General features: G+C 42.1%; 5 protein-coding genes across 5 annotated transcripts; 2 read left to right on the forward strand and 3 right to left on the reverse strand.

The window, feature by feature from the left end:
* Positions 1-1,550: 1,550 nt before the first annotated feature.
* ONS95_007626 (uncharacterized protein) lies at positions 1,551-2,764 on the reverse strand (the record flags this gene model as incomplete). Its single annotated transcript, XM_058501141.1, has 2 exons — positions 1,551-1,998; positions 2,058-2,764. The coding sequence occupies 2 exons, from the start codon at positions 2,762-2,764 to the stop codon at positions 1,551-1,553; spliced, it is 1,155 nt and encodes a 384-aa protein (XP_058362458.1).
* A 650-nt stretch (positions 2,765-3,414) lies between these two features.
* Positions 3,415-3,954, reverse strand: ONS95_007627 (uncharacterized protein; the record flags this gene model as incomplete). The annotated part of the gene is made up of 1 exon (XM_058501142.1): positions 3,415-3,954. The coding sequence occupies one exon, from the start codon at positions 3,952-3,954 to the stop codon at positions 3,415-3,417; it is 540 nt and encodes a 179-aa protein (XP_058362459.1).
* Positions 3,955-7,570: 3,616 nt separating this feature from the next.
* ONS95_007628 (uncharacterized protein) lies at positions 7,571-10,109 on the reverse strand. Its single transcript, XM_058501143.1, has 3 exons — positions 9,434-10,109; positions 8,662-9,309; positions 7,571-8,600 (listed from the first exon to the last, which is right to left on the reverse strand). Exons 2-3 carry the CDS (start codon positions 8,958-8,960, stop codon positions 7,721-7,723), a joined length of 1,179 nt encoding a protein of 392 aa, XP_058362460.1. The 5' UTR covers positions 8,961-9,309; positions 9,434-10,109; the 3' UTR covers positions 7,571-7,720.
* Positions 10,110-12,068: 1,959 nt separating this feature from the next.
* On the forward strand, positions 12,069-12,980 carry ONS95_007629 (uncharacterized protein; the record flags this gene model as incomplete). Its single annotated transcript, XM_058501144.1, has 1 exon — positions 12,069-12,980. The coding sequence occupies one exon, from the start codon at positions 12,069-12,071 to the stop codon at positions 12,978-12,980; it is 912 nt and encodes a 303-aa protein (XP_058362461.1).
* Positions 12,981-13,651: 671 nt separating this feature from the next.
* On the forward strand, positions 13,652-15,204 carry ONS95_007630 (uncharacterized protein; the record flags this gene model as incomplete). The annotated part of the gene is made up of 3 exons (XM_058501145.1): positions 13,652-14,297; positions 14,361-14,475; positions 14,532-15,204. The coding sequence occupies 3 exons, from the start codon at positions 13,652-13,654 to the stop codon at positions 15,202-15,204; spliced, it is 1,434 nt and encodes a 477-aa protein (XP_058362462.1).

The following is a 15,204-nucleotide window of genomic DNA, read 5'->3' on the forward strand; positions in this document are numbered from 1 at the left end:
TATTAAAGCTCCGCTACTTCTAACTTCTACTTTAAGTTATTTCATAACTTAGTCTATTAAAGTTACTATTATATTAAGAGCGATTTATAAGTATTCCGGAGGTATCCTTTATATTTTAGAAATATCTAATTAAATAGCTCTAGAGATATCTTAATAACTATTATAAAGTAGCTATTATTCTTTAATAGTATAGAACTTACTCTACTTATTAATAAGAGTTCATTAGTTACTTTATAAAGCTTACTTTACTTATTAATAAGAGCTTACTAATATATATTTAGCGTTTTATCTTAAGAGTTAACTCTATTATATTTAACTTATCTATTTTATAATATAAAGTAACTACTAATTAGTATTAGTATTATACTAGTAAATAAATAATAAGTATATATTAATATATATTAAAATCTAAGGTTTAGTTTAAAGGTATTTAAAAGTATATATTATAAAAAGTATCTAAGAGTTAAAATATATACTACCTCCCGAATAACCCCCGGTTTATATCTGAAAGGAGTCCACCTCTTAACTAGGATTACTTATACCCTCTAATTACCTCTTATATTTCTATAGTATAAGTCTACGGACTAATATTAACTAAAGGATATTTTTTTCTCAAATTAAATATAACTTATTAACTAAAGTATTTAAAAAATAATCTGTTTAATATAAATAATTTAAAAGGTATTAATTAAAATGTATATCTAAGAAAGTTTTTAATAATACGTAAATTATAAGATTTACGATTATATTAAAAAAAAGTAAGAAAGTATCTTAAAACTTTAGTAGTTACTTTTCTAAAAGTAAGTTTATACTACTTTATTAAGGTACTTACTATAAGGCCCTTAGGAGCCTCTCTAGCGCACTCTTCTAGTATATAGTCGACTAGAACTAGCGCCCTTTAAAATCGGTATTAGTACCTTAATAATACGACTTAATTTCTATTCTTAATCCCTACTAAATTTCAGTAAGATAAAGGAATCTTAGTATTACTTTTATATCTTACTTAAAAATCCGATAAAGCTAGACTATACGTTATCACTTTAGGAAGTGATACGAAGTGTTAGTTCCGAGCTAAACAGGCCCTAACCTGAGTAGGGAGCAATACTCAGAATTTAGAAACGCTATTAGACAATTATCCCTGTTGTTAAAGAACTCTCTAGAAGTCTTGGCACCCTTAATTACCCTGAGTACTATAGTACTAAGTACTCTTTTAGTGCCTAGGCCACCTAAAGGACAGAACCAAGTATGCCCACCTTTCATATTAATCACTACCTGACATCGCTGCCCCATACGATTCAGAAGCTGCCTATAATACTCTCTTATATACTTAGTGTTTAGAGAAAATAAACCCTTACCCTATCTTTATTAGTACGAGCTTTAGTAAGGATAGCTATCTAATTACCTTATTAGAATAAGTCTATTTATAGGGAAGAAACTCCTAGAACTATATATTAGGGTATAGGTTTATTTATCCTAATCATAAGTAAGAATCGATTTGCTCCTAATATGCAAAACGGTAACAGAATGTCTCATCTGAAGCGGGCAAAACATCAACGAGCCAAAGTTTGGATGATAGTCGGGATGACCCGAATAGGAAGCAGGCTTGTTGCATCTATTCTAAGCCGCTGCTGTGGATAGAACCAGGTAGGCGTTGACCAGACAAGAAAGCCAATCACCCAGATGCGAATGAGGCTCCTTCCACTTTTCCGGATTCGTTCTCTTTCGTTCCAACGACACCGGCTGACCAGGGCTTGAAAACCATCTTCTACCGAGATACCGAATGCCTGCAAAGCAAAAAAAACCGGACTGCCTGATTGAGACGGTTCAACACCCATGGCAATATCAGAGATGTAATGAATCAAGCCTGAGATTAGGAACGCCAACCACAGTCGAGTGTACTTTGATAACGCAGTTTTTCGTGGAATTCGGAACACCGAGTCGGCAAGCAGATCTGCATGCCCAGTGAGGACTGCCCGAAGGCATTGATGCCATACTGCACTACAAGATGCGAAATTAGTGATCGGCATTATGATTTTTGGCGCCCGCCGAATACATACCCCCAGAACTGACGGATGCTTGCTACATCGGCAAACGAACCAAACAATGGTGGGCAATCACCTGCAGAGCAACGCAAGCAGATGACACTCAAGAGGGCTCCGCAGTTGTTAATGATGAAGAGAAGCAGGGCAACGCTGACCCAGAACGATGCTGTGGCGATCGTCCGGAACACGTAGTCTTCACAAGTCAAGGTTCGTAGGTCCCATAAGGTTTGTTTCTGGATGCTGAACAGCGCGACATCAGGTACCGGGGCTGACACCATCGCGTCAAGAACCAGATACGCTACGATCGTGGCCGTTGCTCGACGCCATACGAACCCAGCTCGACTCTGCTTCGGTCCGGCGGGTGTGTTCTTGACTATCCACCTCGTGCCAATTCTCCGCAAGTTCCACAGCATCAGAACCACAAGTCGTAATCGGTCTGTTGTCCGAAAGTCAGACTCAGATGCGCGTATACCTAAGATCAGTTCCGACGCGCTAAGGAACTGAATCCAGGTAAGCGGCGCAGCGATTGCCCGCCAGTGGGGGTTCGTGATAAGTTGCAGCCATGAGGAATGCAGCCCTATAGATAGTGCGACCAATACCGTGACGCCGATTACTCGGGCGATTGTCTGTCCTCGTGTTGTGAACAAGATTGTAGCAACGAAGGTAGTTATGATCGCCGATTGCAGCAAAACAAGAACTGCAAATTGGCCATGGAGCCACATTTGGGGGTCCGTAATCTGTGTTGGGCCTGTCTGCTTGCTGGGGACATGAAAGGTTCCGTGGCACTAGGTGGAACGACAAGAGGCGGAATTTATCGTGAGTTTGATGGCGTAGGGAAGGGGATTGGAGACGGGTCTCGTCCAGCACTATATCTATACAGTAAATTGTGGGGCGATTTCGCATACTCAACAATGTTCTTCAAGTATGTCGGCGACTCCAATTGCGAGAGGTTAATACGAGTACGAGCAGCGTGCGGCAAAGTTTAAAGGAAACAATTTATGTGGCCTTTTCGGTTCCTGCTCAGGTTTGACTTTCCAGTCCTACTTTATTCGTACTTCGTCATATTTGACTAACAAACTTGATCTGCAAGGGTGGTACCAGTGTCGTAATGACTTCGATGTGATGATGGACATTGCCCGACAGAGGAGACAATAGACAGGGTATCCCCTTCTTTCCAGTCAGCGCACAAATCAATGACTGTCACTCCACATTTGGTCGACTGATATGGCGATGATGGCATCTTTAGGGACGAGAGTGCCGTCCGAAAGCTGCACGTCGTCTAACACGAGACAATGCATGGAAGCTGGCCGGGAATGTAAGTGGTCTCGATGCATGCAACAAGAAAAGGAGATTCTGTGTTACTTACTGCGGGCTATTGGCTTTCTTTGATGGTGGCGTCAACGAGACGCATTTCGGCGAGTGAAGACTTTGACCAGCCGTGTTGGCATACCGATTCGGCGACTTCCCTTCGTAAAGTATCGGTGATATCCGGATTTAAGGCTATGTCCAACAGCGTCTGTGTGAGGAGATCGGTTGTTGTGTGAATCGCTGCTTGCATAAGGATGAGCTGTCCGATCACTGGGTCGTAATCGCTGCCCTCTTCCTTCTCGTCCTGTGCAAACCACTCAATCACATCGTTCAACACGGGTTCAAGGCGACCTTCAGCTTCCGCGGTCGCCTTTCCCTGTCGTCGTTTATCGATGATGTCGGTGACTATTTGCCGTGCATTGGCGACTTGCTTCCTAAGTGTGCGACACTGTGGCAAAACCCAGTGAACGAAAGGTCGGAGGGTTTCTGGCCACATACGGAGAAGCATTGCTGCAATGTAGGCATTCGTGGTGTAATCCATTGTGATCTTGAGCCAGGCCTTGTTGCGGGCGCCCTCATTCCCGAGGAAGACGTGCGACGACATGCGTGCGATGACCTGGAGTACATGCTCTCTGAGGTGGATCTCATGCCAGTCTGGAAAGGTCTAGGTCAGTTCCACAAATCGTGTAAAGTGGGAATTTTAATTGTCACCTGTCGATTCGGTCAAAACGTCCTGGAGAGCGGCAAGACACTCGCTGGAGACAGAGGCGGTTACCTCATCTGCAAAAGTAGAGTCAGCACTGCCATCGTCTTTTAAATATTCGATGCGTTGACCACGTTGCTTACCTGGGATGTTGGTCAGATGTCTCCTCACAACATCTCTGATGCGATGCGCGTCTGGCGTTCCCTCTCGAAAGCCTTCAAACCCTGAGAATTTCGCGTGAAAGGTCTAACAGGCAATGCATCAGCTTAGTGTCATGTGAATATAGGTAAAAGTGGTGTATTACCCGGTTGATGACTGCTGCAAAGTCCAGTTGAGGATCAGCCCGCAGCTCGCGTGCAAACTTTGCTCGGGAGCACAGTGAGCTCGCCAATAATGTCAGTCATCAGCCGAAAAGGTTTGCCGGTTTCGATTATCTCATAAATCAGACCCTCCTTGGTGATACACTCGCTCACCCCCCCTAACCGAGCTAATTAGAGTGGCTTAAGTAGGGGCGGGCACAAATTCTCACTAGAGGGTCTAAGGGAAAATAGTAGTATTTAAGAGTCCTATAGCAACTTTTAATAAAGGAAATTTATTATCTAATAAGAATATTAAAATAAGTATATTAATACCTTAGAACTATTAGATTTTTATAAATAAAGGCTTATATAAAAGCTTTTATAATTCTTTATCTTTTAAGCTACCTCTTAAGTTATTTAAATTAGTAGTTCCTTTAAACTTTTAAAGTATTCTTAAGAAGTTAATATAAAATATTACTTATTTTTTAAACTTAAAATATATACTTAATAGATTTTTAATCTATAAATATAAGATTATTCTAATTAGGTCTCTTATTAATACCTACTTTATAGCTTATTAATAAGTATTATAATTATAAAGTAATAAAAAGGTTTCTAGTTAAATTAATAAGTTTTCCTTAGAAATATTACTTAATCTTTAATTTTAAAATATATACTTAATAAATTTTTAATTTATAAATATAAGATTATTCTAATTAGGTCTCTTATAGAAGAGTTATAATTATAAAATAATAAAGATATTTCCGGTTAGACTTTTACTAAGTATAAGTAAGAAATTAATACCTTAGTCTTAGTATATATACTTTAATATTAAGGAAATCGATATAAGTAAAAATAAATATGTTAATTAATAGAAAAATAGATTATCTACTATCTATAGTATACTTAAAGTTATATAAATAGTTATATATTAAGTTATTAAAAAGTAACTAAAGAATTAAAGTCGGCTTGAAATTAATCTCTATATAAATCAGTATTATTTTCCTTTAGACGCTTTATAGCTTTTTAAACGTGAATATACTAACTAAGTAGCCTAAAGCAGTTAGATAGGGAGTCCACGTAAAGAAAGCAAGTGAAAGTATTTATCTGAGATAAGGTTTCGATACCTTTGGTTAACTATTTACGCGCGTTGAGCGCAAAGGCAACCTTGACCCTAGTGGATATTAGCTCAAACTATCTGCCTGGGTTAATAAGAGGAATTCTTTGGTCGCGTTTTGTGCGGAGGAATGACTGAATGATGAGAAAACCTAGGAGCGCGACTGCAAGTCCGAATACGCGATGCTGGAGCATCAGATCAAGGAGGCGTTCCATGGTTAATAGTGAGTGCAATTAACGGCGAGAGATAAAGTATAAGAGACATGAGAAGCAGGATAACCGAACATACGGAATATAGACTGAGCTTATAATAGCCGTACTGGGATTTGGCCTTATATAATCCACTCCTTGTTTGAATCCTTTGGGTTTTCATCTTATCTTAGACAAATACCTCGCTTACCTTCTTTATATAAACTCTCTATCTAACTACTTTAGGCTACTTAGTTAGTATATCTACGATTTAAAGGCTATAAAGCGTCTAAGGGAAAATAGTACGGATTTATATAGTAAATAATTTTAAGCTAATAATAATTTCTTAGTTACCTTTTAATAACTTAATATATAATTATTTAAATAACTTTAGGTATATTATAAATAGTAAGTAATCTATTTATTTATTAATTAATATGTTTTTATCTATTTATATTAATTTCCTTAATAATAAAGTATATATACTAAGACTAAAGTATTAATTTCTTACTTATACTTTCTATTTAAACTACTTAGAAACCTTTTTATTAATATATAACTAGAATAAATATTAATAAATATTAATAAGCTATAAACTATTTATCTATAAGAGCTCTAATTAGAATAATTTCATATTTATAAATTAAAAATCTGTTAAGTGCGTATTTTAAAATAAAAGGTTAAGTAATATTTCTAGAAAACCTATTAATTTAATTAGAAATATCTTTACTATTTTATAACTATAATACTTCTTAATAAACTATAAGCTATTTAATAATAATAAGTATATTTTAAGTAATCTTATATTTATAGATTAAAAATCTGTTAAGTATATATTTTAAAATTAAATATTAAGTAATATTTCTTAGGAAAACCTATTAATTTAGCTAGAAACCTTTTTATTATTTAATAACTATAATACTTATTAATAAGCTATAAAGTAAGTATTAGAAAGAGAGCTAATTAGAATAATCTTATATTTATAGATTAAAAATCTATTAGGTATATATTAAATAGTTTAAAAGTAGAGTATATTTCTAAAAAATAAATATAATTACTTTCAAAATACTTTAAAAGTTTAAAAGAACTACTAATCTAAATAACTTAAAAAGTAGCTTAAAAAATAAAGAATTATAAGAGCTTTTAAATAAGCCTTTATTTATATAAATCTGGTATTCTAAAGTATTAATATATCTACTTTAATATTTTTATTAAATAATAACTTTATTTTATTAAAAGTTATTATAAGACTCTTAAATATTATTATTTTTCCTTAGACCTTTTAGTAAGAATTTATACTCGCCTCTACTTAAGCTACTCTAATTAGCTTAATTAAAGGAGGTAAGTGAATATATTACTAAGAAGAGTCTGATTTATAAGATAATTTTTATTATACTTCCTATTTATGATTTAAGCAAGTCTTGATACACTATATTAAGTAAACATATGATTTTACAGAAGCTTATAGTAAAGTAGAGCGTTAGGCTCGGCTTCGCTAGACAGACCTTAATTGTCGGCTTCGCTTATAAGGCCGCTAATCGTTGTCCCTCCTTAGTTAGTAGAAGCGAGAGACTAAAGTAAGCGAAAGGCTAATAAGACTAAATTTTAATTATCTTTGATTTTTTAGCCTTTAAGGTAAAATTCTACTTTTCTAGTTGTAACTTATATTATATAATATTAAAAAACTTAAAAAAGCTTATATAAGAAACTAGCTATATAATACTTATAAATATAATATAAATATAATATAAGTTCTTAGTTATTTTTAAGTAATTAAATTAAATACTACTTAAAATAATAGTTAAAGATTATTTAATAAATAATATAATTAGAACTATAAAAGCTTTTTACTTAAAAACTGTTTTAAACTTTATAAAATATATTAAATAAGTTTTTTTATTAAAAGTGTTTTTATTTCTATTATTAATAATTTATAAATAATATAATAAGTTATTACTCGGCCCTCTGCTTCTGCCGGCCTCCTGCTTCCACTGACTAAGGAGGGACGACGATTAGCGGCCCCGTAAGCGAAGCCGACGATTACTCCTAATATATATTCTACTCTAAACCTTGCCAGTAAACTTCCACCTCCAACAATTAGCACTAGCCTGTCGTGTCACCTGTACCAGCAGATCCGAGCTTGGTTTTTTGACAGAAAGCATATTATTTCGCTCTTGTTGAGGATTCCTCCATACATCCGGCAAAATATCAACCTCAAATGTATACACGAACATAGCAGTGAAAGTCAGCAGCTCGTCCAATGCCAGGTGCCTGCCTGGGCACAGTTCGCTGCCACCCCCGAAGACTCGGTTCGCCGCTGGGTGCACTTTATCCCGTCTAAGGAATCTTTCTGGGTCCAGCTCGTTGGCTGATGGGCCCCATACGGCTGTGTTGGAGTGCATCGCCGTGGCTGGTATCTGTATGATAGCACCCTTCTTGAGCACAAGTCCATCGTCCAGGTGAACGTTGTCGTTTACTAGGGAAGTGCCGATGGAGGAGCTGATATAGCGAAGGACTTCCCGACATGTTGAAACTAGCAGCTGGCACTGCGATCTAAGAGAAGCGGCCTCGACGGTTATCTCTTCTGAGCCAATGGCCGTGACGACCTGCTGGACCTCAAACCTAATCCTGTCCGCCAGGGCTTTATTTGCTGCCAAGAGACTGACGATCCAAAACAGAGCCGGCACTGAGTTGATCACGAACCCAGTGAAGAAGCCAAGAGTGTATCTCGCCTGAAACTCCACGCTCGTATTATGGCGCTGAGTTATTTCATAGAACACTTGGCTCAGCGCAATGGAACCACGGCCAAGACCGACTGGGCCTTTGGGGTCGTGGTCATCGATGAAGGCTTGAACCAATCGCTCAAGAGCCACCACGGCCTTGCGCGCCGTAAGAGATTGGTATGGCAACATCGTGAGCTTTTTGAGGCCGCTCTCCATAGTCCTTGTGGAAAAATTAGCCTCCGGGAACAACGAAGAGGGCCGTTTTCGGGCCAATTACTCACCACAAGCAACTGACCAAGTCTTTAGAGCGGTCGAGTGGATTGCCGCGACCGAAGAGCCCTCTTCCTGTTGCCAGGGTAAACGTCCTCTGCAGCCAGTCTAGAAGGTTCACTTTCTCAGGACATTTTGAAGCAGTGTCGTTCATTATGTCTGCGAGTTCCCGGGAGATACTCCCGTAGATTTCCACCATGGACTCCGTTCCGGCTTCCAAAGCAGCGTGCTCCATCGCTCTGAGATCATGCCGCAGAGAGTCTTTCGCGGTGGCATTTCGCATCAAATCGTCCAAGTCCTCATCATGCATGCCAAAGAACTTGCCGCAGACGACATGGAGAAATGGCAAACTCGCATCAATTTTCTTTCTTTGACGGTTTATCTGGGTGATGAGTTCTGGCGAATTCACTATGTACACCTTTTGCGTGCCGAAAAACGTCGTCAAGATTGGAAGATTGGTCTGTTTCCTATTGTGACTAGTGTCAGCAAGTCATGCAATACAGATTTGGAGAAGTTATCCCCTAAAGTGCGACACGCGCACCTCCCTTAGCTGTGCCGCCTAAAGCGAAGCGCTGGTCAGGGAGAGTTACAAGCGACCTAATAGTCGGTTCCCCTTTTAACCTTCAGAGAGCAAGTGCCTGCAGCTTCACAGAAGGGAACTAACTATTAGTGCTCTGGACAACTGAACTCTGTAGAGTATCGTTTGTTTAATAATAACCTGTAGTGAATGCTATAAAGGTCTTTAGGCTGCGCGGCGAATCGCACTTAAGGGGATATGCACACCTTAAATTCTCGTAGTATGTCACACCTTGAGTAAACAATCTCAACGCTTGGCCCAAGATTGGTATTTTCGATCTCACCACTGGCGGTTCCTGGACGCTGACCCTGCACAGGACAGCCTCAAGACATCGCAGCGCCATCCAGACTAGGAGACTCCATGTGGCAACTCGGGCGAACACTTTGAGGGTGCTCAGAAATTCTTCTGTCGGATTCAGCATCTTCATATAACGCTCGGAGCTGATGCACGCCTTTCGCAAATTACGATGTAGATGGTTCTGGAGGTGCTGCAAGAGTGGCCGTTGTGCGAAGCACCAAACACCATCGAGATCACGGGTCTCTACGAAAATCCGGCCGTCTGGAACCCGCATCGTTTCCACCGGACGAGGCAGGCAGTGGGGGACAAGGACGCAAGCCTCACTCATTCGAGCCCTGAACACTTGGCATGGGGATACTGTATGGTAAGCACGCGTGCCCAGGGCGGTTCTTTGTGGCGCAGGAGGTCAAGGTAGCCCTGGGTCATTTACTGCTAGTAGACTTTCTGCCAGCCCCTGTCGTCTTCGAATATTTCAGAATAGGGTATAGCTGCGACTACAATGCTACAGATCGACGAATATTCGCTATATATAGGTCTAAATCACGATGAAATGTTTGTTTGGACAAATATTTGGATTCGTCCACGATACTCCTTTCGTTTACTATATCTAGCTTAAGCGGCTTCACTTATCCCTTTAATCTTCAAATCTTATATATCTTAGGATAGATCAGATAGGAGCGTGATGTAGTAACCTGACGATCTTTAAACTTGAAAAAACGTGACTAACTGATATACCCTACATGTGGCATTCTTGAGTATTCGAATGTCGTTAGCGCATAAGGTGCGGAAAGTCTCTATTACGAGTGGAAGATTGCGCCGTCGTCCGTAAATACCAAGCCGTTGGAGATTGGGCTTACCCTAGCTGCCGACCCAATGGCCAGGGTCATGGTGCGGAAAGTTCCACAAACTTGCTGAACATCATCGACACGGAGAGTGATAGAATCCATGCATGCTTCTTCGCGAACTATGGATATATTGGAATAGTCTGATGATACTTAGTGTTTGGGGAAAATAAACCCCTACCCTGTCTCTATCAGCACGAGCTTCAGTAAGGACAGCTATCTAATCACCTTATTAGAATAGGTCTATTTATAGGGAAGAAACTCCTAGAACCACACATCAGGGTATGGGTTTATTTATCCCAACCACAAGTACATACTAAAACAGCTCAGCTTGTCAATTCTACCTGGTCCTAGCTCTGTAAGAGTCGTTAAACTAGTATTTGGTAGCCCCACAAAGCCTGGTGTAAACTTTGCATTCTTTAGTACGAATAGACACTCGCTTCTGCTCACTCATATGCATACTCTGCTAGCCACCCTGACAAACAGTCTCGCCAAAGTCTAGGCGCTTGCCACACGACTTCTTTGTTGGAAACAAACCTACAGGGTTTATAGTATTCAGCGTAACCCTGCGCTTACACCAACAATGTATACAAGTAATACCATCCCCCCCTTGAATAAAGGTTAGCGTCTCCAGGTATACTAGGGCTAAATTTTTATATACTTTCTATCTGTGCTAACCTAGAGACGCTAACCTTTATTCAAAGGCGGGGATGGTGGCTGTAGATAACTAGGCTTATAAGTATTGCAAACATGACACCGTTAATTGCGCAGTAATCAACGCCTTAAATCACTTGTGACAACACGTATGCAATTCTTATCGTACCTGTAGCTTTTACGGGCTTGGCTCTAAAGATCACAGTGTTATACGTCCGCCGGACGAGTCGTTCCTCCGAATACAACAGTTCAAGGTTATTATTCGAACGCATTAATCACTACTGCCTCGTTTTCAGCAGCATGGCACTTGGCTTCCCAGACTTCCTTGGATTGTCTCCAACAACATATGCCCTCGGCTCAGGTGTTGCACTCCTACTCGCCATTTTTTCCTGGATACAACAGAAATCACACTTGGTGTTAGATCCTCGCGAGCCACCACTCTTCAATCCGAGGGTTCCAATTATCGGCCATGTACTGCGAATGTGGCGCGATGGAGGCGGCTATTATGTGGACATCCACCGTCGTTTGGGCACAAAAGCCCAGGCCGTGACGCTGAATATCTTGGGCCAGAAGTTCTACGTTCTCTTGTCACCTTCCAATGTCCAAGCAGCTTTTCGAAACAGATACCTCACATCAGAGCGATTCAATATCCAAGCCGCCACCGGTGTGGTTGGTCTCAGTGCCCGGGCGAAGCATGTGCTCGAGCACAGCGATCTGCTTCAGGACTTTTATCGAAATGTGCCACTGGCGCTAGCACCGGAACCGTTGCGGAAAATGACGTCGACGGCACTCAAGACTTTGTCAGCAGATCTCAACGAATTTGCTTGTTGTGGTTATGAGGATGGACAGGAGCCAATAGATCTCTACCGTTTCCTGCGTGACAGGCTCGTGCTGGCTACCACCGATGGGCTTTATGGCATCAAGACGAATCCTGTACGCGCTAAAAGTGAGCTTGTAGAAGACGTCTGGTAAGCCATGTCTTCACTCCTTTCGTCGTCACGATATCAATAAGCTGACCGAACATCATAAAAGGACTTTTGACGAGGCCATGTTCACTCTCTTCTTCAACGTCGCTCCCAAACTCACTGCGCCAGCAGGTCACAAAGCCCGCGGTCGCTTGCAGAAAGTTCTCATCGCATACTTCCGGCAATATCCGGATGAATGGAGCTTCCCAGACGACGCTGCAGAACTCACGCGCATGCGCGCACGTCTTCTGAGGATGTACGGAATGTCTGACATTGACATTGGTAACATGGAAATCGGCATGATTCACGCCGCCGTCTCAAATACCGCGCCGATCCTCTTTTGGATGGTCATCAGCATCTTTGCCAGGCCCAAGGTTCTTGCCAAGCTGCGTGCGGAGGTTGAAAAACTGGTCGAGGTCACTGATGGGACAGCCACCCTACGCGCCTCACAGCTGACAGATCGCAACGTCTGCCCTTACGTGGCGGCTGTGAACCGTGAGGTCATGCGGCTCTGCGACTCTGTGACCGGGACTCGCTTCGTAGATAAGGACGTCACCCTGCCCGACGGTACACTCCTGAAAGCTGGAGCATTAGTCCATATGCCCTCGGCGGTCGGACACAGAATGGCGGACGCCTGGGGACCGCATGATCCCGAAGACTTCATTCCGGAACGGTCGCTCGGCCGCGTTGCCGACAATAGCAACCCGGAAGAAGTCACATTTACAGAACCTTCGTCGCAGAGAAAGGCGTTCTGGCCGTTTGGGGGCGGCAAACATCTCTGCCCAGGTCGGAACTTTGCATTTGCCGAGAACATCACATTTGTTTCGGCGCTGGCTGTCGGCTTCGAAGTGCTAGGTCTTAATGTTGACACGATACCGCGATGTGGCTATGCTAACCTGACCGGGCAGAGCGTGCCGAAACCGAATCAACCTGCCATGGTGACATTTCGACGTAGAAAGAACTGGGATAATGTTACATGGCGGCTGATTGCATGATTCAGAGTTTCTATACGAGTACACATAACACGTAGAGCAGAGTTAATATCACCCGTATCATCACGAGCGAACCTCGGCTTACTGGTAATGTAATTAGTTGAAGTCTTACTTCTTACACATGAAAGTAAATTATGTCTCACCGCCTTGGTTCTGCACATAGTAAATTGCATGTTCTGCCGTGGGCGGTGAGACATAATTTACCTTCGGCACCACCGTAGGTTTCCAGTTACTAATAGTCGGTTTCCCTGTAGAGCGGTGAAGCGAGGCGCTAAGGCTGCCGGGACGACACCAAAGCATTCGAATTTCAGCGTTCTTCGCTTAATTGCAGGGTCTCGCTACAGGTGTTTTTGATACGGCAGTTAAGGGGATATGTTTACTAGGGCCAACTTTTCATACATTTTCTACAGGTTTACTGGGGCTAATTTCTTATACATTTTCTATAGGTTTACTAGGGCCAACTTTTCATACATTTTCTATCTGTGTCAACCTAGAGACGCTAACCTTTATCCAAGTGGGGGATAGTATCATGCAGTAAACCATGTACTCGTAGGCGTTCGACGGGAAAACGGGGTATTGATTACGACCAATATACGCGACCACAATATATATAAAGTCCCTCCGGCGCCTCTACATCGTACCATATTTTCATCAACGACCAAACATCACAAAAGATGAGCATCGAAGAAGGCCCGAAAATCATACAGATGTCGCTTCGGCACACGCCAGCTCAGAAACGGCGCGAGCAAGCTTCTCTTTCCGATCTACCTTCTGACGCCTTGCAACCGAGCAAAGGTACGACCTGGGGGCGATCTGGCAGCAACCGGCCATGGCTGCGATCTTTCCTATCAGCAACGCCACTTTTGCTCGCTCCACTGGCAGCAGTGTCGTTTGAGATTGCTCTTCACCACTTCAATGGGTCGCTGGCGATGGTCCTGACGGCGTACCTAGAGCAAGGGATTCTGCCTGTCTTGTATACATACGGACCACGATGGGATTTGAAAGCTCTAATGGCCTACACCTGCTGGATTGCGCTTCAAGCAGTGCTGTATGTTGGCCTGCCGGGACCGACTCAACAAGGTCAACAGACTCCTGCAGGACATCTTCTCAGCTACCGAGTAAACGGGCTTCGTGCTTGGATTCTCACCTACTCTTTGCTTGCCGTGCTATCGGTAGCAGGAGTAATTGATATAGCGGCTGTGGCGGAAGATTGGACTGGGTGGTTCTTTGCGATGAATCTTTTTGGATTTCTTGCATCAGCGATCGCTTTTGTGAAAGCTTATTTGGCGCCGACTCATCCCGATGATCGCAAGTTTACAGGTAACGTATTCTTTACCAGTGGTTTCAATGGGGTTTGAGAGAGGCAATGCTAATCGATGAAAGCCGTCACTGCCTATGACTTTTACATGGGAATTGAGCTGAACCCAAGGCTCGGCGAGCACTTCGACCTGAAGCTCTTCACCAACGGACGAGCAGGCATGATGACTTGGACTCTGATGTGCGTAGAGCAATATAGGAATGAGTAGAATGAACATTTTGCTGACCAAGTCAAAGAGATATTTCCAACCTTGCTTTACAGTATCGCAATGGGACGCTATCAACAAGCCTGGTCCTGGTCACGATTCTACATAGCATCTATGTTCTTGACTTCTTTGCCAACGAATCTTGGTACCTCCGGACGATAGACATCGCACATGATCATTATGGTTTTTACTTGGCCTGGGGATGTTTTACGTGGCTTCCGACCATGTATACTCTTCAGGCCCAGTATCTTGGGCGGTATCCGACGAGTCCCTCGTCAGCCTACTTGGCCGTCACCTTCTCAATCGGTCTTTTGGGATACTACATTTTCCGGCGCGTCAACGCTCAGAAGGATTTATGTCGAAGAACCAATGGAGACTGTATGATTTGGGGAGAGCCCGCTCGGTTCATCGTGGCGCCGTACAGGACTTCGGATGGGACGCTGCACAAAAGTCTCCTCCTCTGCAGCGGCTGGTGGGGTTTGTCGCGCCACGCGAATTACACTGGAGATCTTTTGCTGAGTTTCTCCATGTGCGCTGTGGTCGGTAAGACCACGCTGCTGGTGTGGTTTTATGCCATCTTCATGACCGGATTGCTGCTCCACAGATGTCTGAGAGACGAGGAACGATGTCAGGCAAAATATGGGTCATCTTGGAAAGAATACTGCCAGAGAGTCCCATGGCGGCTGATTCCGGGTATATGGTAA

This window comes from Cadophora gregata (assembly GCF_030347475.1).
Source record: "Cadophora gregata isolate MNR1 chromosome Unknown scaffold_2, whole genome shotgun sequence".
NCBI lineage: Eukaryota > Fungi > Ascomycota > Leotiomycetes > Helotiales > Ploettnerulaceae > Cadophora > Cadophora gregata.